General features: G+C 38.9%; 1 protein-coding gene and 1 pseudogene across 2 annotated transcripts; one reads left to right on the top strand and one right to left on the bottom strand.

Moving 5' to 3' along the window:
* Positions 1-135: 135 nt before the first annotated feature.
* On the bottom strand, positions 136-26,730 carry SIRT1 (sirtuin 1). Of its 2 annotated transcripts, XM_055590814.1 has the most exons (9): positions 26,264-26,730; positions 24,823-24,939; positions 23,145-23,386; positions 21,299-21,451; positions 9,344-9,491; positions 8,390-8,469; positions 7,077-7,263; positions 5,165-5,728; positions 136-2,153 (listed from the first exon to the last, which is right to left on the bottom strand). In XM_055590814.1, the coding sequence occupies exons 1-9, from the start codon at positions 26,640-26,642 to the stop codon at positions 1,825-1,827; spliced, it is 2,199 nt and encodes a 732-aa protein (XP_055446789.1). In that variant the 5' UTR covers positions 26,643-26,730; the 3' UTR covers positions 136-1,824. The 2 variants fall into 2 exon arrangements, with proteins under 2 accessions (XP_055446789.1, XP_055446798.1); XM_055590823.1 differs by lacking the exons at positions 23,145-23,386; positions 24,823-24,939; positions 26,264-26,730 and adding an exon at positions 9,990-10,114 and having other exon boundaries at positions 21,299-21,419.
* On the top strand, positions 11,320-11,817 carry LOC129659456 (40S ribosomal protein S24-like; annotated as a pseudogene).
* Positions 26,731-27,937: the final 1,207 nt, after the last annotated feature.

Below are 27,937 nucleotides of genomic sequence, written 5' to 3'. Positions count from 1 at the left end.
TGATGTACCAGTTACTACAACCAGCACTTTCGGTACTAACTGTTATATATAAACTGAAAGAAAATGTAGCATCTAATAGCCCTCAAAGTGTACAAAAGCGGCACAATTTTTTTAAACAATGTAAGCTAACAGAAAAAAAGTCAAATGACAATTTTAATAGACTTTTAAAACAGTGTACAAGTATAAAACACTGGTTTTGTATTTCAAAAGTTTGAGGAAGATATCCAGTCATTAAACAGTCTACAAAACATATGCCAGTAGATTACATAAAAGACTATGTACAATATAAAAAGAGCTGAAAACAGTCTTCACTGTAAAAATAATTTAAAACAAATTTTTCAATTTAAAATACCATCTATAGCACAAACACAGATCATGCAAATGGAAAACTAAATATTATACTGCATTCTTTAGTGTAGTCAAATAAATTCAGATTGAAACATCTTTTAGGTAGGGAAATGGCCATTCAATAAAATTTTTTCCTCTGGCAGTAATGGTCCTAGCTGGATATTTTAAGCTTAAGAACAGCTGTTTTTCAAACCCTTCTTGTTAAACTGTAATAAATACTAAAGCAACATAAAAATACTTTTTGAAAGCAATGTTGGGGAAAGGTCTGGGAAATAAATCGTTACTGTGCAATTTTATAAAGTATGAACTTTTGTTGAAAGGCTAGAAGCTTCTGCAGCTGAAAAGTTGTTCTCTAGTTTTAAGGCAGGCTAAGCTTTTAAATAAAGACATTATAGGAACTAGTTTCATTAACTATTCTGCTATTACAAGTTACATCACGTTCATCTCCGTAATACTAGGCTAGTATGTTTGGTGTTTCTTACACCAAGTCCTCCCAACAGGAAACATGTACTTACTGGCTTTGGAACCGTAATCGGGGTCTGTTGCTCTCATGAATGCGCAAAAAAGGCAACAGTCCAAAATATTACACTCTCCCCAGTTGAAGTACCATTATTATTGATCATAAAGGCTTTGCAGATTGACATTGGCAGTTTAATACTTGTGGAAAGGATCAATGCAAGCTCTACCACAGTGATAGGTGTTTAAACAACAATGGCAAATATTCTTAAATCTAAAGCAACTGAAACATTTCCAAAGCATTTATTTTTTAAGTTAGTTTTATGAGCGAATATAGACATTACCACATGTCCACAGGAAGTACAAAAGCCATCTTCATTTGAAACTGTTAGCACCAAGTTTCATTTTAAAAAAGCAAAAACAACTGAGTGCTCTCCCACATATCATTGACTTCCTTCTCACATTGCATGTCATGAGATTTTTAAAAAGTTAGCTGCCACAAGTTTTGGAAAATGCCAGTGTTTAAAAATAGGTAATTGTGCTAATAAAGAATCAAACGTTTAGCAGAACAGATTTGAGGATTTCAAACCATTCAATGTTAAAACGAAAAGTGTGAAAATACCATTCTTTGGTCTAGATAAGCTGTTCCCTTTAATTTAACATTCCAATGGCTTTTTGAAGACTCTGAAATGTTGAAACTCACTAGGCAAAAACAATTATATATACATGTCGATGTATCATACAAATGAACCTTTAACAGAAAGTCTAGTCCAATAGCTGACTAAAGATACTTACGTACCTTTGTTTAAAAAAAAAAAAAAAAGTTAGTGTTTGAGTGTATAAGCACAGAAATAGGGAAGTTAAAAATTACCCATTGAGGGGAAATCTGTTTTACCAGTCTATAAATATTATACCTTTCTGGTTTCCTTGCTCTATTGAGTTCACAAGTAAACATTCAATTTGACATGCTAAAGATTCTAATGCTGGTGGAACAGTTTCTGTACCTGGACAATTACTATATTATGATTTGTTTGATGGATAGTTAATGCATGTTGCTTCCTGTTTCACAGATATAGCTTCATTGCTTGCCTCTTGATCACCTCCATCAGCTTCAAATACAGTTCCTCCGGCTCTCTCATTAATATCAGCATCATCTTCCAAACCATTGTAAAATTCTTCATTCTCACTTTCATCCTCCATGGGTTCTTCTAAACTTGGACTCTGGCACGTTCCACTATCACTGTTACTGCCGCAAGAACTAGAGGATAAGACATCATCTTCAGAGTCTGAATATACCTCAGCGCCATGGAAAATGTAACGGTTTGGTGGTAAAAACAGATACTGATTATCTGAAATACAGAAATAGAGAAATGGGTTATTTCCAGTTTTCTAAGACTTAGTATGATTGTGGTGTTTGGATAAGCATAGGTTCCAACCTTTTACCTGAGTATCACTACTAGAGGCTATTATTATATAGAGTTTCTCAACAATAAGCTATAGAGGCACTCAGTCCTGAGTAGAAATCTTAGTTCTGCCACTCATAAACTTTGCAAATTGGGAGTGTTATCTCTGTGCCTCAATTTCCTCATCTGGGTATGAAGTAATTTTCAAACCCTATGAGGTGAGTATGAAAAAATTTTAGAGAGCCATGTTCAACTAGGCTTAACCAACTCCTTTGAGATTTGGTGAGACGAAGTATCCAGCCACCACCCACCCTCTGAATCAGAAGCTATTTTTCTATGAGTCCTATCATGTTAAAGGATGAGAAGCACTGTTAAGCTTTCTTTTGCAAAGCCCTCCCAAATTAGCATTTGCAGTATAAGATTTGACCTCTCATGGTGAGGAGCCTTCCCCTCTGTCCCCTAAGCCAGAGTGACTCTCTCCCTGGTCAAGGCTCTTAAGAGCCCAGACTGATTCACAAAAGCTGACTACTACATAGTTCATCTGGAGTAATATATACTTAAGTTTCTCTTCAAAATGACTTCCAAGCTTTTTTAAGACCCCGTCTTGATCCAGTTCTCACTCTGGAATAACCCATGTTTTGCAGCATGAAAACCACAATGTGTGTCAGTGATTGGAGAAGGGAGTTGAGTACCTGCATTCTAGCTGCTGGCAGACACATCTAGTGATTATAACAGGACCATCTGCTCTGAATCACATCCTAGGAGCCAGTCTTCTAAGGGGTCCCAGCGCATGGCTGTTCTGCCCTTTTACGGGTTTATTAAAAACCAGTTCATTCTGCTCTGGCCCCCTGAAGAACTGCACAATCTATTTCTCAGTCCAAGTACCCTGTACCTGTTTTTGTCCTACTGGCAATCTTACCTTTAAGATATTCACATTTTAGTTCTTATATGCTCCAACTTCCTCCTTTTCAGCCCTGACCTCACTACAAATGGTGGCAAAGTAAATGAGTAAACTCCAGTTGTTTGGTTTAAACAGTTAAAAATGTTAAGTTTTACATTCTTTACATCGGTTATCTTTTCAAATGCTCACAATGCTATGAAAGGTAGATCTGACAATGCAGTCGAATTCTGAAGCCTGTATCTTTAAAGGTCTAAATTAGCAGAATAAAACCAAGGTATACCAATTTTCTGGGGCAGAGTTTTATACATTTGACCCATCTGTCAAAAAAGAGCCAAAGAATATTGTGAGTGCCTAAGCAGACTTTGAAGAAGGAAATGGCAACTCACTCCAGTATTCCTGCCTGGAGAATCCAATGGGCAGAGGGGCCTGGCAGGCTACAGTCCATGGGGTCAAAAACAAGTCAAGACACAAAGGACTAACACACAAGCAGACTCTATACGACAGAGACTTATCTGACTAAATCAACAGCAATTTTTCTACTTCTGACTTTTGCCACATTGACAAGCCTAAGTATTCTATGCTTTTTCTAGTGTCTTCCCCATGGAAGACTTTACCAACTTACAGTTAAGCCTTCTATAACTTAGTGCCCACTAAGTAGCATCTACCTTTTAAAATTCTCACCTATTTTTTCCCCATTCACCCATTTTTGTAATTATACCCAAATATCAGTTGCTTGAATGGGTGTTTGCAGAACTTGGTGCAGTCCTAGTTTGGAAATACCCAAAGGCTTATTCAACTGAACTAAAACTTATTTATGGCAAATGATTAGAACACGTAATACATTTGTCTAAAATTTCTTGCCAGTTTTCCCCATGTATGGTGAGTGAGAGTGTTTTAAGCAGTACAAGATTATTGCATCTAACAGCACAATTTTCCGTCTTAATTAGGGTTTTTCACCATAGGTTAATACTTGTGCACAAGTGGTTTTAAAAGGTAGAAAGTGATTTCACCCATATTAATACAAATTGGTAAGGACTTTTCATGAGTCAAAACAGAGCAGATGCTATTTCTGATAGTGGAGAAGAACCAGATGTTTTCCTAGATCTGAAACAGCAACAGGCTAACAGAACCTGGAATCTACCTGGCTCTTCTTCACTCTAGTTGTTTCCTTGGACAGGGTATTTAACCTCTGTGGTCCTTGTTTTCCTAACCTGTACCTGAGAAGGAATAGTTTCCTGCCTAACTGAAATCAGATACTGAAATCAGAAAATATGTCAAGTCATTGACCCTCAGTAAACACCCAAATCTTGTGATTTTCACCGTCTAGAGCTCTTAGCAGAAAACAGCAGAGCACTCAGTAGTCCCCAATTAAATGCCTAACTTCTCACTCCCTAGAGAAACTCAAAGTACAGAGCACACTGTCGGACACCATTTCTTCCCCATACTATTGAGATACTGTTTTATCTTTTTCTAGCTTAAAATCTCAGATTCAGTTTCTCTAAACACAATCAAGTATTAAAATTTAGCTGCATGAAGTTTATACTAACTAGCTTGCCAAAATTGCTCACTTCCTGCAAATATTCCGTTGAAACTGGAGCCTATCGTACAGAGTGAAGTCAGTCAGAAAGAAAAACACCAATACAATATAACGTATATATATGGAATTTAGAAAGATGGTAATGATGACCCTATACATGAGACCACAAGAGATTCATGTAAAGAACAGACTTTTGGATTCTGGGCGAAGGCGATGGTCAGATGATGTGAGAGAATAGCACTGAAGCATGTATATTATGTGAAACAGATTGCCAGTCCAGGTTCGATGCATGAGACAGGGTGCTCAGGGCCAGTGCACTGGGATGACCCTGAGGGATGAGATGGGGAGGGAGGTGGGAGGAGGGTTCAGGATGGGGAACACATGTACACCCATGGCTGATTCATGTGAATGTATGTCAAAAATATTTCCACTACAATATTGGAAAGTAATTAACCTCCAATTAAATACAAAAAAAAAATAATAGTTATACCCTCAAAATGGCCCAACAGCCTTTCTTACCATCAAGGCGTTTACTAATCTGCTCCTTTGCAAGTCTAGCTGGCCAGCATTTTCTCACTGTTTCAGCAACTGAAGTTCTTTCATTTTTCTCACCAGAATTGGAGACAGCATTCTTCAAATCTGGACTCTCCCCCAACTGTTCATTAACACTTTCAATGGTCCTAGCAGAAGTCTGTACTTCCTGTGATTTTTCTGTGACACGGTCTTTTGATTCAGACACATCTGGATCATCGTTACTCTTTGTTTCTTGGTCTAAAAGAGTGACAATCACTGAAGAATCTGGTGGTGAAGTTCCTTCTGGTGAACTTGAGCCTTCTGAAATATTGAGGGGTGTGGGTGGCAATTCTGACAAATGTGCCAACTCTTTTTGTATTCGAGGAGGTTTTTCAGTAATTTCTGAAAGCTTCACAGGGTTACAGCAAAGTTTGGCATATTCACCACCTAACCTATGACACAGTTCATTAATAATTACGTCACAGTCTCCAAGAAGCTCTACATCAAAATGCAGATGAGGCAAAGGTTCCCTATTAATTAATATCTGAGGCACTTCATGGGGTATGGAACCTAAGATTAGGGTGAAAAAATAAGAATTAGAAAAAAGAAGGGAGGTGCACTTATAAAACCAAAACACACACAGTATGTTAAATCTTAACAGGGAATTTCCTGGCAAGTTCAGTGGTTAGGACCCTCTGCTTTCACTGCCATGGCCAGGGTCCTATCCCTGGTCAGGAAATGAGTTCCTGCAAGCCAAAAGAAAATCTTAACGCTCCCCAATGCCAAAAAAAGACGCAACTCTAATCAAGCTATTATATACCATCACACTATTAAGTCAATAAATGAACAGCAAAATGTCTTCTATCACTTGATTACCTCTTGCCTCAAACTTTTACATTCTGTGTTCAGTTTCCTTGTCTGCATAATAGGGTAACTACTGCTCCACAAGATTGCAGTGAGGTTTAAGTGACTTAATATGCAAAGTTCTTGGCTCTTAGTAGGTGAGAGTTTTCTCTACTTAAATGGCTTCTGATATAGTGTCTACTCTCCACTTTTGCTTAACATCACAAACACATTATACTACCCCACAGAAAGCTTGTCAGAAGTTCTCTGCTCTGTGTTTAAATAGAAAAAAACAAAACTAAGCTTAGACATTTTCTTTTTAGTTACAAATTATCCTATAATCTACCTGAATAATTTCTATTAAAGCAGCAGTTTAGCGGCCTATTTGCTGGTGTGAAGGTCTAATTCTCTTGTTAAGGGTTTGATATTCTCTCCTCTGCCCCTTTCCTCACTTTTATGGCACAAGTGATGCAATAATTCAAGCCCCTCTATCTTCCTCCCCCTTCCTTGCTCACTAGAGGGAGAAAAAAATGTAGTATAGGAGCATGGGTTAAAGAAATATTCCTGAGAGTAACAGGGAATTCAGTTGTATTAGAGCATTTTTATACACATGAACACCCTTTTTGTTAGAGCTGATCTACATATAATGCTTATGACTGTTATTCTTACTAAAACAATCTTTGAGTCCCAAAATTCTATCTTACATGAGTACTTACACAATATCAAGCTATACATCTGAACTTACTAGAATGTGAAACATTAGCAACAGGCTCAAATTTAGATTAAAATAGATTATTTTTCATGTTTCCCATGTATATGTAAATTAGTTGATGCTAACTCCTTCTGCATTAAAAACACATCCCATCGAAAAGTTACATTGAACTGTTTCCCTCTGTTATTACTTCTGTTTTGAAAACCCTCTATTCCCACTGAAATTTCAGATTAATCAATCTTCATGAACAAGAATATGTCACCACTCTTAAACGAAAAACAAATCACTGGGGTATACTCTACATACCCACAACCCATGGCAAAATACATAGAAATGGTTCTTTAACAATCATTACCAACTTACTTGGAATTAGTGCTACTGGTCTTACTTTCAGGGAAGATCCAATAACAATGAGAAGATCAACTTCATCTTTGTCATACTTCATGGCTCTATGAAACTGTTCTGGTAAATTTTCACCAAAAAAGACAATCTCTGGTTTCATGATAGCAAGCGGTTCATCAGCTGGGCATCTAGGACATCGAGGAACCACCTAGGTGTTCCAGGTTTTGGTTGAGGAGGGAAAGAGAATGCCAAGTCCAAGTTAGAATAGTCAACATTTCCACACTTAGCAAGAAATCATTTCAAATTTATTAAAGAAAACAGAAAAACTGGATAAATAGCAGAGAAAACTGGATAAAACCTAAACATCAACTATAAATGACCCCCCCACTTATTTCACTAGCAATGAAATACAATTGTGCTATTATCTGCTGCTAATATCTGTATAGACCCACATTTGACATTAAAGAGAATTAAGAAGAAAAAGCAATGTGTATACATGTACATGAGTCTTAACCTTAAAAAAAAAAATAAAAGTTTGGGACTGCCTGGTGGTCAGGTGGTTAAGAATCCACCTGCCAATGCAGAGAACACAGGTTTGACCCCTGGTCCAGGAGGATCACATGCTGTGGGGCAACTAAGCACATGTACCACCACTGCTGAACCTGCCACACAGCCGCGCGAGGAGAGAGCCACCACAGTGAGACGCCGCACACCACAAAAGCAGCCCCGCTCACTGCACCTAGACAAGGTCTGCACGCAGCCAAAACCAAGTTTTAAAAAGTAGTAAGTTTGTAAAATACAATTCCATTCTAATATGCTATCTTCTCATAATTATATGATTTTATATACAGCTAAGCACATTGAGTTTTATTTCTGGATGGTTTTTATGCTCTGCTATTATCTTCTTAAAATTTTTTTGGCAATGAGCATACATGAAATATTTTGTAATGTTTAGGAAGTCAATTTCATCATTCAAGAGAGATTATGGGGACTTCTTGGATGGTCCAGTGGCTAAGACTCTGCCCTCCCACCACAGGGGCCCGGGTTCCGCCTCTGTCCAGGGAACTAAATCCCACATGCTGCAACAAAGATCCTGCACAAAGACCCACAACTAAGACCTGGCGCAGTCAAATAAATACTTTTTAAAAAAGATTATAAAGCGAAGTTTTCAACTTAAGGTAATGAAAGGTTTTTGGGTACTCCTCTGTAATCCCCCATAGTCATGGATGTTTCTGTACCACATAAATACTTTCAGGGGGAGGAAAAAAAACAATTGAGGCAAAGGAAACAGATCAGAGACAAGCACAAATCTTAAGATATGGGTGATAAATTACCTGATTAAAAATATCTCCTCGTACAGCTTCACAGTCAACTTTATATTTACAAATCAGGCAAGATGCTGTTGCAAAGGAACCTAAAAACAACCAACAAATACACGCTTTGTTAAATATTTCCATTTCTTAAATAAGTTATAATTAAATATGATACTAGAAAAGCTGGAGACTTTAGAAATTTCAAGAGGTTCCACAAAAGACATGTTGATATAATGACCTTTCCTAAAGCTACTCTTTTAATAAAATAATACTAACTCCTCCAGCACTAAAACTGCAAATTTGGAAGGTTACAATTGTATTAGCTTAACAGTTTTGTTTCAGAAACAGTTTAGATACAATAAAAGTCTATTCAAACTTGTTTTAAAGTCTTCAAATTTCTGAATCCTGTACATCTGACCTAATCAGCAGTTCTTTTGATTTCCTCAAGACGCCATGTTTTTTTCATCCATAGCGAATATCACTTTTGTAATAAAAAATGTTATTTAAAAGAATGTAATAGGCTTCCCTGATGGCTCAGTGGGTAAAGAATCCACCTGCAATGCAGGACATGTGGGTTTGATCTCTAGGTTAGGAAGATCCTCTGGAGGAGGTGACAACCCACTCCAGCATACTTGCCTGAAAAAATCCCACGGACACAGGAGCCTGGTGGGCTACAAGCCACAGGGTTGCACAGGGTCACACAGGACCAAGCACACTATTTGAAACTTGAGTGTACACAACTGCTACATCTTTTGAAATCCAAATTAACATCTGACATTTGATACAATTAAAGAGTTGAGGCCAGTATTTCAGGTTTCATATTTTTGCAGTCTACCTTCCTTATCTACACTTGATCAGGTAACATGATTAAATAATAAGGCTTAATCTCCATTCCTAAATGACAGCCTACTTACTAATCCTAATTTTTCCTACAAAACTAATATAATGGGAAAAGCAATTCTGAAGTTTACTAACCATGACACTGAATTATCTTTTGGATTCCTGCAACCTGCTCCAGTGTATCTATGTTCTGAGTATAGTTGCGAAGTAGTTTTCCTTCCTTATCAGACAAGGCTATGAATTTGTGACAAAGAGATGGTTGGAATTGTCCAGGATATATTTCCTAGATAATGCAAAAAGCAGAAAAAACATTAAGTGTTAATAAATGTCACAGGTTTAGGTTTAACAACAACAACAAAACTACTAATGATAATTAGAAAACAACACACGACAATCTCAAAGCATCTAGATGGATGCAACACACACGAAAGGATTGTTGCTATAATACAAATAAAACTCAGCAATTAGTGAACATGGCCTCTCGCAAAGGATAAAATTGACCTGCAAACATCTCTTATAAATGTTGATATTTTAATAAAAGTCAGAAGAAATACATACCTTAGTATATATCTAATTTTTGTTGGCTGCAAATTCAGATTTTTTTTTTTGTAAAGGAAAAGGGGAAAAGTTTATATTGAAATAAAAAATACCAAAGATATGGTGACTTTTTTTTTTAAAACTAAAAAAGGCACTGTCAACATAATATTTAAAATTTCTGATTCATCATTCATTATAAATATCAACCTGTTGGAAGTTTAAAGCTAAAGTTTTAATTCCTTACCAAAATTGTTTTCCTTCCACTGCACAGGCACATACTGGTATAGTACAGAGTTGCTCATGAATGCTGAGGTGCTGGATTTTGTGTGTGTGTTTTTCCCCCCAAATAATGCTTCAATGCTGTTTCTTCTTTAAAAACAAAGAATTCAGATATACACATGGCAAAAAGATCAGAAAAAAAGTATCAATTTCGGTCCTCTCAACTTTTGACAGTGTTTTTATTAAATTTCATTTAGTAAGTGACTATGGCAAAGGAAGTTTCTTCTCTATTTTTTTCATCGAAGTAGTACTTCTACCTACTTCCTTACCATTCATTACAGCCTCTAACCTATTAAAGTGCTAGCAAAAAACTAGATACAACCACATGTCCACCAACAGAGGACTGGCTGTAGAAACATGGTACATCCATAATAGTGGATTGTGCAGCCATTTAAAATGAATGAGGGAGTGACCTGCAAGATGGCCCATGACATGTGAAAAAAGTCAAGTTAGTCACCAATGTGTGTAATTTTGGTTTTGTTGTTTTGTAAAGAAGCAAAAATGGGAATTATATGCAAAGCACAGATACTTCTTAAACAAGTCAGGAAGGATAGAAACAAGCTATAAAACTGGGAAGGGGGTTGGAGTCTTCAATTCTGACATTATGCAAAAGCGTTTAATAGTAAAGATTCTACATGACTTTTAACTTTTAATCTACTAAATATTTCAAGTTAAAAAAACTGCCTACCAAGATACCCTTTAGGTGAAAATAATAGGCATGTCTCATTATAAATCTCATTATAAGGTCTATCACATACATGACCATATGCTGCTGAAAATGTGACATACACAAAACCCAATAATTCTGCCTCCCAAATTTTTATCATTAAGATCATGAACAACTCTGCAATTCAAGAAAGACAATGCATATAGAAAGAAGTAACAAGTGAAGAGTTTATTAAAGCGAATGTTTATAAAAAACATCACATTTTGTTTGGACAACTAGGTTGTTGTGCTCTCTTAACCACTGTTTTCTCATCAGATTGCTTTGTCCTAATACCAGCACCTTATAAATCTCCCCTCTGGAAATAACTGTTAGAATTTTTTTTAACGAATACAATATTCTAGGCAACAGATAGAACAGTAGTCAGGAAAGTGCTAATAGCAAGCCAGCAGTACAAGAACAAATGGCTGCCTACCTTCAGAGCAAGGCTGAGCAGCAGCAAGAGTACCAGGACTCCATCCCACAGAAGGAAGTTTCACGTGCCTTATTGGCCACCCTTTTTAAAAGGGAAGGATTAAGGACAAAATCCTGTGAGACACTAGCTCTTCTCCTCCCTGACTGCTTGAAGATGATGAACGACACAGTAACTATCCAGAGTAGAAAGTTTAGGACCAACTGATTACTTCAGTGGAAACAAATGGTCATCGCTGACCTTCACCATGGGTAGGAAATAGTACCCAAGACAGAAATTCAGAAGGAAAAAAAAAAAAACTAGCCAAAATGTACAAAACCATACCAGATGGCACCCTTGTATTTGGATTCAGAACCCATTTTGGTGGTGGCAAGACAAATGGCTTTGGCATGATTTTCAATTCCTGGGATTATGGGAGTAAGAATAAGTCCAAACACAGGCTTGCAAGACATGGCCTGGAGGAGGAGAAAAACACGTCAAGAAGACAGCGAAAGGAAGGCTAGAACAGAATGAAGAAAGTCAGGGAGACTGCAGAGGCCAATACTGGTGTTGGCAAAAAGGAGTAAAGCTTCTGCAGTGACTTATCTGTGGTGACCGTGTAGACTTTTCATGAAAGAATTTATTAAAATAGAATTATTAAAACAACAACAAAAATTTGTGGGATACTAGATTCAGCTCTGTACTTCAGTTTCCCTTCATGTCCAACCCACTAACAATTCAGGGGTAATTTAGTACTTAGATTTACTAATCAATTCCTGTAGTTTGGAATAATTTATGAAGGGTTTATTTTGTAAGCTTACGTTTAATGGTTATTTGAAACTTTGTCTATTTTCTTCCAAATATGCAGTGGACCATGTCTCAATCACTAGATTTAAGTACTGCATTCCAACTAAGGGATATAATCTGAAATAATGGGAAAAATTTACTCTGACAGGACTTTTTTAACAGAACTACCCCTAAATAAGGACTCACCAAAGTTTGAGATGCCACTATTTCAATAGATAGTATGAAAAGTTGTTAAGAAACTAGAATTTAAATTTTCTAAGCTCCCAACCCCTTAACAAGGAAAATTTGTTAAAAATCCAATCGAGCGCTTCTCTGGTGGCTCAGTGGTAAAGAATCCACCTGCCAATGTAGAAGACATGGGTTCAATCCCTGGTCCAGGAAGATCCCAGATTTCCTGTGGCAACTAAGCCCATGCACAGCAACTACGGAGCCAGTGCTCTAGAAGTACGAGAGCCGCAACTTCTGAGCTCACATGCCCCAACGACTGAGGCCCACGCACCCAAGAGTTTGTGCTCCTAAACAAGAGAAGCCACCAGTGAGAGGCACCATAAAGAGGAGCCTCCGCTGGCCACAATTAGAGAAAGCCTACATGCAGCAATGAAGATCCAACACAGACCAAAAAAAAAAATTAAAAAAAAAAACCCTAATTGGCTGGCAGGAGATACAATTTTCAGATAAAATACAGATTAATTCTTCCTGTTGGAATTGTGACATTCCAGATCTGTTCTAAGCAAGACAGGCCATCCTAAATCTCAACCTCCTTAAGTCCTATTTAGGAACCAGTCATGTGGGTTGGACCACTGTTATTGCCATAGGAATCCATTTACAATAGACTGGAAGCAGAGCTGGGACCAAATGCTTGAAATGCTATTAAAATGACAAGCTGCTTTTATAAGCTATGTCTAGAAATGTGCAAACAATCCAGTAATTGGCCACTAGCAACCAACTTTTTTGCCATAGTGAGTTTTCATGTAGGAATAATGGTTTTTCTCCAGAGATGCCCTCTGCTTGTTTGCTTCTCACAATTTCTACCAATAGGAATGAGAATCCAGTCAAAGGCAGGGGTGTTAACTGCAGCCCCTCGAAACTAGAAGGACTCACCAAAGTTTGAGATGCCACTATTTCAATAAGCAGTAGGAAGAGTTGTTAAGAAACTAGAATTTAAATTTTCTAAAAATTTAAAAGTCCCAAAAAGTAAGTGAAACCAACTAACCACTGTAATGAAAAATCTTCATAATCCCTAGTCTTGTTTCACTCATTCCACAAAATCATAGACTACTCAGTATCTTTCCTAGTCAAAAACTTGTAAATCAGTCACCTGACAAATGTACTTTTTTCCCCATTAAAAAGCTCGCTTCCTCAACTTTTTCCACACTGGGATACCAGGTAGCAAGTACTTAAGGTTTTGCAGGCCATGTGGTCTCTTGTCTTTATGGTCCGTATTACAACCATTCAAGTCTTCCACTGTAGTACTTAAGCAGCCACCGGCAACGTGTCAATGAATGAGCATGGCTGTGTTCCAGTGAAACTTTATTTATAGTCACTGATATTAGAATTTCATATAATGTTCACATGATGTAAAGTATTATTCTTTTTATTTTTTTTCATATCCATTTAAAAGTTTTAGCTCATAGTTGTAAATAAACAGGCAGTGGGGCCACATCTGGACTAAGGCTGTAGTTTGCTGGCCCCTGTACTAACATAACATAAGAGAATTTCAATTAGTGAAGCTATTCATTAATACTTAATGTATGTCCCAGGTATAACAAGAGCCCTTTATAATAATGCTGCAGACTGGGCTGAGGACTGGATTTTTACATTTCCAAGGACTGTAAAGGAAAAGAACACAGTATGACCGAGTTCCCATGTGGTCACAAGGCAGATTACCTTTACTACCAGGACCTGTACAGAAAAGATCTGTTGATCCTCCTTTCTAGACATGTATATCCCCATCTTGCAGGTGAGAAAACCAAAGCACAGAGGTAACACCAAAAGTCACAAAAGCCAGTAAGTAGCAGAACTATCATTCAAACCCAGTTTTGATGCCAAAGTGCAGCTCTTAACCACTATGCAATTTCTGATCCCTCAACTTCACGTTCCCCGTTTTTCCTTCAGGTGAAGTACCATTTCTATGAGGTATTGCAAATCAGTCTACTGAGACTAATCTAGTTAAGCATTTTTCACATTGCACATCCCACATGGGATTACTGGAGACGAATTCTAATCACCCACCAACACTTCAAGAATATATGTTCTCAGGACTTTCCTGAGGGCACCGTGGATAAGAATCTGGTTGCTAATGCAAGGCACATGGGTTCAATCCCTACAACAGGAAGATTTCAAATGGCACAGAGCAACTAAGCCCGTGTACCACAACTACTGAGCCTGTGCGCCGCAAGTACTGAAGCCAACGTATCTAGAGCGTGCGCTCTGCCAACCAGAGAAGCCACTGTAACGAGAAGCCAGAGCACTGGAATGAAGAGTAGCCCCTACTTGCTGCAACTACAGAAAGTCTGTAGAAAGCAACAATGACCCAGTGCGACCAAAAATAAGTAATTTTTAAAAAGTACACGTTCTTGGGAATTTCCTGGCAGTCCAGTGTTTAGGCCTGCACACAACTTTTACTGCTATGGCCCAGGTTCAATCCCTGGTCAGGGAACCAAGATCCCACAAGCTCTGCATTGCAAAAAAAAAAAAAAAGTTCTCACAAATCAGTACGAAGAAAACAATCTCAATGAAAAAAAAATTACTAAGAACAACAGGCGATTCAAAGATACACACATGGCAAGTAGTAAGAAGCAGTCATCCATGCTAGTATTAATAACAAAAAAAGAACTTAACTGCCTTAAAAACTCTCGATAGCCATTAACAGATGATTATACTGTGGTCTAACTATGAAACAATACTATGCAGCCTTTTCTTTAAAATGAGGTACATTTAAGAGCCATTATGAAACTATTTCCAAGAATATTAAGTGGAGAAAAAAGCAATATAGAGAGAAGAGTGTGATTTTGTTGGTAGTCATTTTTAAAGTATTATTAGAAACTTAATAATATTTCTCCCCCCTACACACACACACAAACAGGTTTACTCTTTTTTTTTTTCCTAGAAGGAAACCAGTTAAACATTTTACCATGGTAACCTTTAAGAAAGATGAGACAGGAAAACTGAAGGGAGAGGCCAACTAAAATGTTTTCTACAGTTTCAATCTTTTCAAACCATACACACAACACACAGATATTCTAAAAAAAACAAACCAACAATACTAATGTATCATGGGAGGCTTTTTCTGTGGGGGAAAGAGCATGGGCATGCTAATTTAGCTTTCCAATACACTTCTGATGGGAGTACATTTTATTCACCCATAACCATTAGCAATTTTGCTTTCAGGAAATTTAGAACATCAGAAACATATCAAAAAGGACAATCAGAGCAATACATTTTTAGTAGCAGAAAGCAGGAAACGTCCAAAATGAACACTTGCCAGATGAGTTACAATAGATGGAACCTATGATGAACCACCTAACACTGTGATTGTTATGAAGTATTCAAGTATCTGACAGAAAGTTTACTGAACGGAAAATACTACAAATGAGCTGGTTTTAAGATTCCTTAACCTTGTAACTACTTAATCTGGTATGTTTGTACCTATCAATTAAGTGACAATTTACTGAATAAATATACATTTTTGGAAGTTCGTATGTATTCCTCTCCTTTCCTTGAATTTTATCCCTTTAGGGGAAAGAACATTCACTGTATTCAATATGGGACAGCAACTATATCTTTGAACATAGTCCTTTAAAAAAAAAAAGTTATTTTATACAACCTCAGTTTCACCTTCACTGACTCTGAATAAAAATCACTCATATTTATCAGCACCTGATAAATGAATTAATCTTTATAACTGCCACTCATATAGGAGGATTGTTTTTCATGGACTCCTGAGAACCATGGCCACAACTCATTATCAATTTAAGCCCTTATGCAAGAAGACAATGGTTCAGAACAAGAGTATATAGCTTTAATGTTGGCCTAAATTGTTCTCCTATAGAAGAATTCAAAGTGGTGCCACAGCTAGGCACACTGTTGATACACTAGTGGCTCAAACAGGGAGCCATTCTGCAGGAGACACCTGGAACACCTGCACACACTTTTCATCGTCCACACTGACGAGAGGGTGCTAATGGTGTTTGATAGGAAGAGGCCACTGGTTGTTGCTCAATGTCCTGCAGCGCACAGCACTCGCTGCAAAGAATTACCCATCCCAAACCGTCAACAGGTTGAGAAACTGCTCCAATGAACCAGTAACCTCTTTCACACACCTCTCCCATTACTTGGAGTGGTCCCAGTCTAGAGGAAATTTGTTTCTTCTCCACTACATACAATCAACGGCTTGATACATCTAGAGAAACTTTCCTTCCAAAAAGGTCTAAATTCACAATATTTCCTGTTTTCATGGCTTTATTATTAAATTCATTTTCTTTCACAAGGAACCCCCCTACACTGTTGGTGTAAATTGGTACAAGCACTATGGAGGTTCCTTAAAAACCTAAAAGAGAGATGACATATGATCCTACAACCCACTCCTGGGCTATCCAGAGAAAACTGTAATTCAAACAGATACGTGCAACCCCAATGTTCTGCAGCACTATTTACAACACCCAAGACACAGAAATGACCTGTCCATCAACAGATGACTGATAAAGATGTGGTAAATACATACAATGGAGTACTATTTAGCCATAAAAAAGAATGAAATAATGCCGTTTGCACCAAAATGGATGGATCCAGAGATTATCATACTAAAATGAAGTAACCCAGACATAGACAAATATCAAACATCACTTCTTTTAAAAAATAAAAATAACAAATTAACTTACTTACTAAACAGAAATAGATACAAAGATACAGAAAACAAACTTATGGTTACCAAAGGGGAAACAGGTTATAAATTAGGAGTTTGGGATTAACATATACTCACTCCTATATATAAAATAGATAACCAGGACTTCCCTGACGGTCCACTGTTAACAATCTGCCCGCCAATGCAGAGGGCACGGGTTTGATCCCTGGTCTGGGAAGAGCCCACATGTTGTGGAACAACTAAGCCTGTGAGCCACAACTACTGAACCAGTGCTCCAGAGCCTGCGAGCCACAACCACTGAAGCCTGCGTGCTCTACAGAGCTGTGCTCTGCAGCAGGAGAAGCCACAATGGAAGAGTAGCCCCTGCCTGCTCCAACTAGAGAAAGCCCTCGTGCAGCAACAAAACCCAGGACAGCCATAAATAAATAAATAAAAAATAGGTAGCCTATGAAGACCTACTGTACAGCACAGGGAACTATACTCATAACAACCTATAACGTAAATAATCTGAAAAAAAAAAAGTGATACACAACTGAATCACTGTGCTGCACACCTGAAACCCATTTTAAATCAACTACACATCAACTTAAATTCATTTTCTCTCACAACTAGCAAAGTAACCATCTTTTTATTTTTTATTATTATTTTATTATTTTTATTATTTTTTTTAATTTAATTAGAGGCTGATTACTTTACAATATTCTATTGGTTTTGCCATACATCAACATGAATCCGCCACGGGTGTACTCATGTTCCCAATCCTGAACCCCCCTCCCACTTCCCTCCCTATACCATCCCTCTGGGTCATCCCAGTGCACCAGCCCCAAGCTTCCTGTATCTTTTTAAACTTTCTGCCTAGTATAGAAACTGGTAGAAAATGTTAGATTCTGAGTATTTTACTCATGTATTCTTTTTGGAATCTAGTAAAATAATACAAGATTTACATATCCTCCCCATTCTTAATTTCTGAACACTATCCTTCATTCTTTGTCCTTTCTTATTTGTCCTTCAGCTTTTTCCTAATTATTCATTTTTAGACTCAAATTAACTCAGTCTCTCTTACCTATTACCATTTATTTTAAGCGGTACTTCAGCAACTAGATGCTTTCCTTTTGGTAGTTTTTAGTGTAAGAACTGAACAACAATCTTGTATGACTAGCAGTTATAAAGATTAATTCATTTGTTTAGCTCCAACTTTCAGAGAAGTGAAACATGCTGCCTCTACCAACTTTTTCTTCTCCCAACCACCATAAAATCTGTATACTGTACCAAATTAACACTGCCATTTTTACTCTGGGCTTCCCAGGTGGCTCAGTGGTAAACAATCTGCCAATGCAGGAGACACAGGTTTGATTCCTGGATGGGGAAGATCCCCTGTAGTAGGAAATGGCAACCCACTCCAGTATTCTTGCCTGGGAAATCTCACGGACAGAGGGGCCTGGTGGGCTACAGTCCATGGGCTGACGAGAGATGGATATGACTCAGCAACTGAGCACAGCACAGCAGTATTTTTGCTCCAATTCAGATCTTATTTTCTCTTTTGCCCTGTCAGATTTCTATTATGTGCATTTTTATAACCTGTCTTTGTAAGAGTAATATTTAATTGCTTCTGTAGATTCTTATACATCAAAGCCAGTTTAAATTGCCTGGATAGCTCAGCTGGTAGAGCATCAGATTTTTAATCTGAGGTTCAAGTCCCTGTCAAAGCACCAAACAAGAATATTTTACTAAAACCACTTTAAGCTAAAACTGAATACTCATTATGTACATTAGACAACAAAGGTTACAATCTTTCTCACCTTGCTCTTTGTATTCTCAGTTATCATATTTTCCCCAAATGTGAGATTACTACCTTTACTAGGCAATTTAATATACACTTAAGTGACAGAATTTTGAAAAAGCTGGAAAGTTAGTCTGGGCATGTTGTTTCCTCTTAGAACACAGAATTTACAGCAAAAATCTTGTGAGCATTAAATAAATGCACCAGTAAATCAAGCTCTTATACTCAGATACAAGATCAAAGTAATTTCTAGTTACTTGATGGCTTTCTTCAAGTGTTAATTCCTATGCAATTCCCCTGGGGTCTGGTGGTTAGGACTCTGCACTCCCACAGCAGACTGCAGGAGGCATGAGTTCCATCCCTTGTCAGGGAACTAAGATCCCAAAGGCCACACAGTGAGGCCAGAAAAGAAGTGTTAATTTCTGATAACCAGAGCCAGTGTCCTAAGTCCAATTCAAGAAACCAAGTAACTGCTATTTCACTGGTCTTCAAAGTCTTGCAACAGTACCCCTAGCACCAGTATATAAAAAACGGTAATATCTTCACAAATTCACATTCTTGTAACAAAGAAGAACAAACAGAAACTAACTTTACATTATTTGCTCAGTTCACTGTGAACCAGCAGTCTATTCTAAAGGATAGACCATCATCACTGCTGATATATGAAGTTCAAAAGTTTTCTAAGTTTCAAGTTGATTATTGGCAAGATTCAAATTTCTCTTAGTAGCCTGCAAATTCAAATTCAGTTTTCAGTTTTAGCAAGTAAATCGTTTTCTAAAATATTCCAATGTAATATCCCCATTTTATTCTAATTCCTGTTTATAAGCACACTTGCACAAAACAAAATTATTTAAGATAGTCCATCAATTTAAGCTAATACATGTATTCTAAATTGGCGGAGGTTTTCCTATAGTTATATAAACAGACCCCATGATTTGAAAGTAGTTGAGGTCATCCTTTAATTAAAATTCAATTCCATTTCATTTCTATGCCCATTAAAAAATAATCAGTGATACAAAAGACCCTTTCAAGTATACTGAAGTTTAGCAATAACAATTTACCAAATTTTGAATTTACTGCACCAGCAACTATTAACATCATGCAAGCATACCTCAGAGACACCATGAGTTTGGTTTCAGACCACAGCAAAAAAGCAAATATCCCAATCAAGTCAGTTAAATGAATTTTTTTTGTTTCCCCACTCACAGAATGTTATGTTTATACTATGCTGTAATTCATTAAGTGTGCAATAGCATTATGTCTCAAAAAAATGTACATTCCTTAATTTAAAACATTTTATTGCTAAAAAGAATGCTAACCATCACTACATCCTCGGTAATAACAAAGATCACTGATCCCAGATCATAAAAACAAATAATGAAAAAGTTTGAAATACTGTGAATTACCAAAGTGTGACACAGACATAGGTGAGCAAATGCAGTTGGAAAAATGGCACCTACAGATTTGCTTGATGTAGGATTGCCATTATGCCTCAAATTTGTAAAAACAAAAAAGCTCACAGTATCTGTGAAGGTTAAGTATACAGGGACAGGGGCTTCCTTGGTGGGGTCCAGTGGCTAAGAGTCCACCTGCCAATGCAGGGGACATGGATTCTATCCCCGGTCCAGGAAGATCCCACATGCGGCTGGGGCAACTAAACCCATGAGGGGCAACTACTGAAGCTAACACACCCTAGAGCCTGTGCCCTGCAACAAGAGCAGCGATGAGAAGCCTGCGCGCCACAGAGTAGTCCCTGTTCGGCACAACTACAGAAAGCCCTTGAGCAGCAATGAAGATCCAGTGTAGCCCCACCCCCCAAAAAGAGAGAGGTGAAATGCTTAAATAAAGTATACAGTGAGGATGTACACAGACTGTATGCAAATACCATTGTATATAAGGGACTTAAGCATCCTCAGATTTTGGTATCTGAGGGACTCTTAAACCAATCCCCACCTCAGATACCAAGGGATGACTGTTATGTCAAACTTTAAACTCCAGAATTGCCAAATAAAAACATCTGAATCATGTACACAATTCAGATTTTCTAGTAACCACATTAACAATGTGAAATTTTCACAATTTATAACCCAATACCAAAGTATTGTTATTTACACATATAATCATTATATATAATTTATATTTTGTATGTTTTTCATACTAGGTTTCCAAAACTTGGTATGTCTTCCACACTTGTTAACATAACATCTCAGTACAGTACACTTAGGTACTCAATAGCCCCACATGGCAAATGGCTTCGGAACTGGACAGAGCAGCTCTACATACTCTAGAGCAGAATCAACCCTGACTAAAACGCAATCTAAGAACCTTCTCCACCCCGATCACAGGCTTATCTCCTCATACTATAAAACATACTGAGCAGATGTTATAATCTTTGTGATTCATTCAATATCAAAACAGTGATGTTACTTTTATATGATCTACTAACCTCTAAAAAAAGTCTGGACAAGGTAAAATGAAGTGCAAACTGGAAAAATACAAAATAGCCTCTTCTTTGAAAATACGCACAATCATAAAATGAAGAAAAGCAAATGATAGTGCCTATGGGGAAGAAGGGATTTCTGACTACAATGATTTTATTTCAGTGATTTTACTCCACCACAGTACTAGTACTCAATTTACTAGACAGCCATTCAAAATAATTTTTCATGACAGAAGGACAAAGAAACAGCTAGAAAAGTTTGTAGTACCTTTGCAAACTTGAAGAATGGTCTTGGATCTTTTCTGAAATATTCAATATCAAACATTGCTTGAGGATCTGGAAGGTCTGGAAAGTCTACTGCAAGGCGAGCATAAATACCGTCTCTTGACCTGAAGTCAGGTATTCCACAAGAAACAGAAACCTGAAATACGCATGGCATGATTTGTACAATTAAACCATCTACTGCTACCTTAAGAATTACTAGTCCTCTTATCACACAATTAGGGAAGAGCTGAAAAATATTTTTAGTTTGAAACTTTTGGGGAATAGAGATACTGTCTTAGTTTAATTTCTAATAGAAATAAAATACTCAGAAAACCAGTGTAATTAAGTCCACCACATATTCCATTCATAAGGGGGTAAGGAATTTTAAGTCAGGCTAACTTTAAACCTTTATAAGCATTTAACCAACAAATTAAAGCAATTCCAACTTGACTGGGAAAGAAGTAAACCACTTCAAATTATTTTAACTAGAAAGCGGACAAGAGTTTCTATCAGTCAAGTATTTCCAAAAAAAAAATCCCTCCTCCAAATCAGGCTTCTATTACTTCAGGAACACTAAATTTCTTAATTTTCCTTAAAAAACTATGCTGTACAATATTGCAATTTTTAATTGTGAAGAACAAATTTAGATTCTGTGCTTTTTCTACAAATAAACCTTGACAATTTCAAACTGGGATTTCAGAAGTTATCCATTTCACAATTTTGTCTGCATTTACTCCATTTGGTCCATGTTTGGGAAAAAACAAACGTCTAAGTCACATTGGGGAAGCAAAACATACCTATTTGTCACAATCATCTAATGTTAAATAACACTCTCCCTGAACTCAACAGGTCAGAAAACAGGACTCAACTTTATTCTAAATTTATTCTAAAAACTGTCACTACCATGTAATATATTCTGTATTCAACACAAAATATGAAATAGCCTAAGTAACTAGTTAATTGAGACGGAAAGTTGGGCAGATGGAAAATGTCAAGCCACCACAATCACATCATCTTAATTTAAAATGGAGGAGAGACGATGTATAAGAATGTTTACAGTGCTCCACACTCTGTAACAGTGTGTGTTATCAACATTTAAAATTTAGTAAGCTGATGGGTAAAAAGTGAAAACTCACTATTACTTAATTTGCATTCACTGAGTACTGACATTGAGCCTCTTTTAGGGTTATTTGCAAACCATCTTGTTTGTCTATAGTCTTTGCCTTTTTTCTATTGTATTATTGTTATTTTCAATCAATTGAAGCTAACTGTACATTAGGGGAATAATCCTTTGTAAGTCAATCATGGTGTTGTTTTTTTTTTTAATCTGCTATCTGTACTCCACTTCTGTTTATGGTGCCCTATCTCCCCTTTAAAAAAACTTCTATGTAACTGGAAAAAAAAAAAGGAGGAGAGGGAGGAATCTTACCTTTCCAACACTAAGTTCTCTACTTGCCAATATACGTACATATAGGTTCCTGGTTTCTCCATGAAGGCTGAGCAAATAACCAATTTTTATCATTAGGCCCTGACACTGTAACGCAAGCAGAATTCCCTGCATGTCCTTTAGGAGTTGTGGTATAATAAAGCAGGTAAAAATCTTACCTTAATCCCACTTACCTCCTGTGTCAATAGATAGAAGGGCATCTTTTTTAAGGTTACTAAGAAGTTTAAAAAATTCTGAACCAATTTGGTAACTGCTGCTGCACTCACTTTTTAGCAGTTTCCAAACACAAATGCCCATTATCATGTAAGAATAAATTCTATACCAGAAATGTGTTTCTGACTTGGACAAGGCTGAAAATACATACCCTCCCCCTTGTACTAGTATTCTCATCCATCTTACATACCCCAGCTCCAGTTAGAACTATTATTTTTTTGCACTCTTGCAGTAATTTCACAGCATCTTCAATTGTATTAATATCTTTTCTTTTTTTCCTTTTTGGTGGTTCTGAAAGGATATTAATAACAATCTGCCACAGTGTCATATCATCCAATTCAGGTGGAGGAATTGTTTCTGGTAGTAAATCTTTAAGAATTGTTCGAGGATCTGTGCCAATCATGAGATGTTGCTGAACAAAAGTATATGGACCTATATTAAAAGGGAAAAGAACTGGATCAATCCACTCCAAGTAGTTCAAAATCTCATTTATCTTCTGAAGTAGTAAATTAGCAATCCTTAAGGCTGTTTCGTAAAGTAAAAAAAATGCACTGCAAAGGTGTTTCATTCAGAACATCTTCAGAGCTAATATATCCCAATGAAATCAGGAGCTGAGACTCAGAGCCAACGCTATATATCCTGTCCCGTGAGCTATAAAATGCCAGGTATGTATTTTAAAGGGATTCCCTGGTGGCTCAGCAGTAAAGAATCCACCTGAAATGCAGGAGGCCATAGTTCAATCCCTGGGTAGAGAAGATCCCCTGGAAAAGGAAATGGCAACTCAATCCAGCATTATTACCTGGGAAATCCCAGGGACAGAGGAGCCTGGCTGGCTACAGTTCATGGGGTGGAATCAGATGCAACTTAGTGACTAAACAACAACGTGTGCACGAGTCGAGTGAATTTACTACTAGAATTAGATTTCTCTGGTTAAAACCTAAAAAAATATAACTTAAATACAACAGACGTTTTACAAAAGGGTTCTGCAAATCAATACAGATCTTACCCATCCTGAAAGCCTACACTATTTATCATTAAAAACACAAAGAAAATGAAATCTATACTTAACTACTGTCTTTAAAATTTTCCCAGTAATAATCTTCAATTTAATCTTAACCAGTCTCTGCAATGATACGTACAATGCTAATGTTCTGAGCTTTAATAATTCTTTGCCCTAAATTTCCTAATCAGTTCCTAGCTTAAGAAAACCAAAAATACAGTCAATATAAACACTAAAGAGAAACTAATCATCACTATCTTTAAATAGTCAAGGCATTTCTGGAAAAATGAGAGCACATTAAGAAAAAGAGTATTTTGAGATGGTCATGTTACTACTTCGATATGAAAATCTCATAGTATTCTCTACTTCAAAATACTTTCCCATTTCATCAAAATACTTAATATTTACTGAGGGCAAACTTTTCCAGGCACTGACTAAACAGTATACAAATCAGTCAGAAATCCCTGGCCCCCATGGGACTTTATATTCTAATACAGGAAACCAGCAATAAAAGTTATATACAGAAATTGTCAAGTAGTGTTAAGAAAAATTATAGAAGGATATGAAGGAGGAAGCAAGATACTTTGGAGGATGACCAGTCCATACGGAGGGTACAAGTGGAAAGGACCGTAAGTGTGAGAACCTGGTTTTTGAGAAATAATACAGGCCAGCTTCCATGGACCCATGCTGTTTAACAAACAAAAACAGAACAAAGTACTAGACTATCCCTAAAACCAAGCTGACATTAAATATCAGTAAACACCTAAGAACCTCATCACAAGACAATAAGGGAAGAAAGAAATGTATTTTTCGTGGACATAAAAATAAAATACAGAGAAAAGACAGCTCTTAAACTGTGAAACCATACCTATCCGAGGTCTTGGAGTCCAGTCACTAGAACTCGCATGCGAGGCTCTATCATCTTCGTCACTTTCACACGAATGGAAACCGTTGGTGATGATTTCATCACCAAACAGAAGGTTATCTGCCAAAGAAACCAAAGGTAACTCAAGGTTGTGGAAACAATCAGCATTTAAAATTATAAACCTCTATAATTATTGTGATGCAACAATTTCCAATGAATAAAGCACTTAACATTCACTCATACTGCCCGTGTAAAAAATGTCTACTGGATCAACTCACACCGTTCACAGGAACAGTATATCCTCTTTAGGGATTCTGCTCAGAAGCTAAGTTTCATCAAAATCTAGAAATAAATTAAGTCTACTTAATCAAAACACAAAAAGTAGCAATCTTGACTGAATTTATCGATCACAAATAATGGTTCATAAAACTTACCAAATAAAAATTTACCCAAAAAGTCATGCAAATACAGCTATGGCAACTTGCACTTCTCTTATATAACGCTAAATCGACAAAGGTACCTTTGCATTATTCGTTTCCCTTATTAAACTATGTTTCTTGAAAACAGTGTCGTTTTTCTAATCCAGTCCCTAATGCACACGTTATCTTTACATATGGTCAAATGGTCCACGGGTTGGATTTATTGGTACAAATAATAGGCACATCTGTCTAGATAAAAACTATGAAAACACTGAAGGATGACGAGACACACAACTATCACATCTATTTTAGCGTGTCAGAAAAATGTCAATTCGTGTTTCAGGGTTACATATACACACACGAAGACAGTTAATGTAAAAACCACTAAAAGAAGACGGTTAGAGGAAAAACACTATTCATGGCAAAGTAGTCTAAAAAACTATTACTCTCCTATGCCCACTATTAATTGCACCACAGAAGGGCAATGTCTTTATAAACAACTATGCTCTTTAAAATTCAAAACAAGTTTAAAAATAAAGGCCCTCCAAAAAACCCCAACAAATTTCGCAGGTGTCAGTTTGCCAAGGCAACGGCAAAAGGCTGGCGCAAGGGACAGTCAAAAAGTTGCAGGTTGAAGTGTGCGGGACGGGGAGGGGCGGAGAAGCGAAGAACATTTAACAAAAGCAATACACGAAAGGAGTAGGAGGGGAGAGAAACTTATTTTAAAACCGACAGCTAGGGTAGCCCGCCCCGCGGCTGCGCAAAACGCGAGGCCGCTGGGGCGGGCCGCGGGGAGGAAGGGGGGGTGGTAGAGAGCAAAGGAGGGAGCGAGTCCGCGGGCCGCTCCGGCAGCCCGGCCCTCAGCCCCGCAGGCGCGCGGCTGAAGAAGGCCCAGGCCGGCAGGGGGAAGCCGCAGAGACAGGCCCGAGCCCCCAACCCGCCCGAGACTCCACCACCCGACACCAGGAGGGGCCCCGGGAGGAGGAGGGGGGATGCGCAGTCCCGGCCGCTCGCGCCCTGCGCACCTCGGTACCCAATAGCGGCCGCCGCCTCTTCCTCCTCCTCGCCCTCGTCGTCGTCGTCGTAGAAGTCGTCGGCCGGTGGCGCCTCCCGGGATAGGCCCTGTAAGCCCGGCCCATTGTCTTCTTCTCCGGCCGCCGCCGCCGCCTGGGCCTCCCGCCACAGCGCCGCCGCCGCCGCCGGGCAACTGCCGGCCGCCGCCGGCAGTTCCCGCTCGGGGGCCGTCCCACCGGGCTCGCCCGGGCTCCGCCCGACGCCGGGGCCGTCTCTTCGCGGCCTCTTGCGGAGCGGCTCCCCAGCAGGCGGCGACGGGGCCTCCCTCTCAGCCGCCACTACCGAGGGAGAGCCGCCGGGCTGAAGGGCGAGCGCCGCCTCGTCCGCCATCTTTCAACCGCCTCTCTGGCCCTCCTCCCGCGCCTCTTCTGCTCCCGCTCGACTCGCGGCACTGGCGCCCCCGCGGCTCCGGCTGCGGGAGATTTAAACCCCGTCACGTGACGCGCCGCTCCTCGCCCCCGCCCTCCCGCCGCTCCCGCCACCCACGCGGGCCGGACCACAACACCGCGGGTCACGTGGCAGGCGGAGGCGGCGTGGGCCTGGAGGAAACCCCGCCTTGGGTGCTGCGGCCCCACCCCTTGGAGGCAAGCGCGTCTCACAGCCAAACTTGTCTTTCAGAGTCTTCAAATCAGTGCCCGCGGGTTGGTTCAACTTTTGGTTCGCACTGCGAGTTTCCACTTCTGCCTGAAGAGCACGCCTTGCTCGACTGCCTTTGTCTTTTATTAACTTATGCTGAGGGTTAATACTAAGTTCCTGAACGGCGTTAAGGCTAAACTTCCCGAAATGTGCTAAGTAATCGGTCAGTTTGTTAACGGATAAGTGAAGTGAAATTCTCTCAGTCCTGTCCGCCTCTCTGTGACCCCGTGGACTATACGGTCTATGGAATTCTCTAGCCCAGAATACTGGAGTGAGTAGCCAGCCTTTCCCTTCTCCAGGTGATCTTCCCAACCCAGGGGTCGAGCCTAGGTCTCCCGCACTGCAGGCGGATTATTTACCAGCTGAGCCACACGAGAAATAGAGGCAAAAGCACGGTTCACTTGTCAACCTACCTCCACACCCACTCGCACAGCTTCTCTTCGGCTCCCTTTTTCTCTTTGCTTTTGTCTTTAGACTACTGCTATTTCTTCCTTTCTCCATCCCTTGTAGGGCGGTGTAGATTGTCCCTTAAAGGCATGTGTGAGCCCTGCAAAGACCTTTGAGGCGGAGGAATGATCAGCCTACCTGCTTTGTGGTCCCAGCTTGGCCCCAAATGTGTGATTTCCCTCGTAGGCTGTTGCTGCTGCTGCTAAGTCGCTTCAGTCGTGTCCGACTCTGTGCGACCCCATAGACGGCAGCCCACCAGGCTCCCCCGTCCCTGGGGAATTCTCCAGGCAAGAACACTGGAGTGGTTTGCCATTTCCTTCTCCAATGCATTAAAGTGAAAAGTGAAAGGGAAGTCGCTCAGTCGTGTCCAACTCTTAGCGACCCCATGGACTACAGCCTATCAGGCTCCCTCCGTCCATGGGATTTTCCAGACAAGGGTACTGGAGTGGGGTGCCATTGCCTTCTCCGTTCCCTCGTATAGGTTTCATAAAATGAGTATATCGGGTCAAGTGGAATGGTATGAAGATAACTGGGCAGAGCAT

Source organism: Bubalus kerabau, chromosome 1 (genome assembly GCF_029407905.1).
Source record: "Bubalus kerabau isolate K-KA32 ecotype Philippines breed swamp buffalo chromosome 1, PCC_UOA_SB_1v2, whole genome shotgun sequence".
In the NCBI taxonomy this organism is placed as follows: Eukaryota; Metazoa; Chordata; class Mammalia; order Artiodactyla; family Bovidae; genus Bubalus; species Bubalus kerabau.
The sequence above is the reverse complement of the archived record's forward strand: the minus strand, read 5'-3'. Positions and strand labels throughout refer to the sequence as shown.

Bases quoted from the DNA above. Each gene is read 5' to 3' on its own strand.
- SIRT1 (XM_055590814.1), bottom strand. From the start codon at position 26,642: ATGGCGGACGAGGCGGCGCTCGCCCTTCAGCCCGGCGGCTCTCCCTCG. The intron at 24,940-26,263 runs GTGCGCAGGGCG...TTTCTTTGGCAG, and splicing joins GGCCGCTATTGGGTACCGAG to ATAACCTTCTGTTTGGTGAT. The intron at 9,492-21,298 runs GTACTACAAACT...TGCATTATCTAG, and splicing joins CATTCTTCAAGTTTGCAAAG to GAAATATATCCTGGACAATT.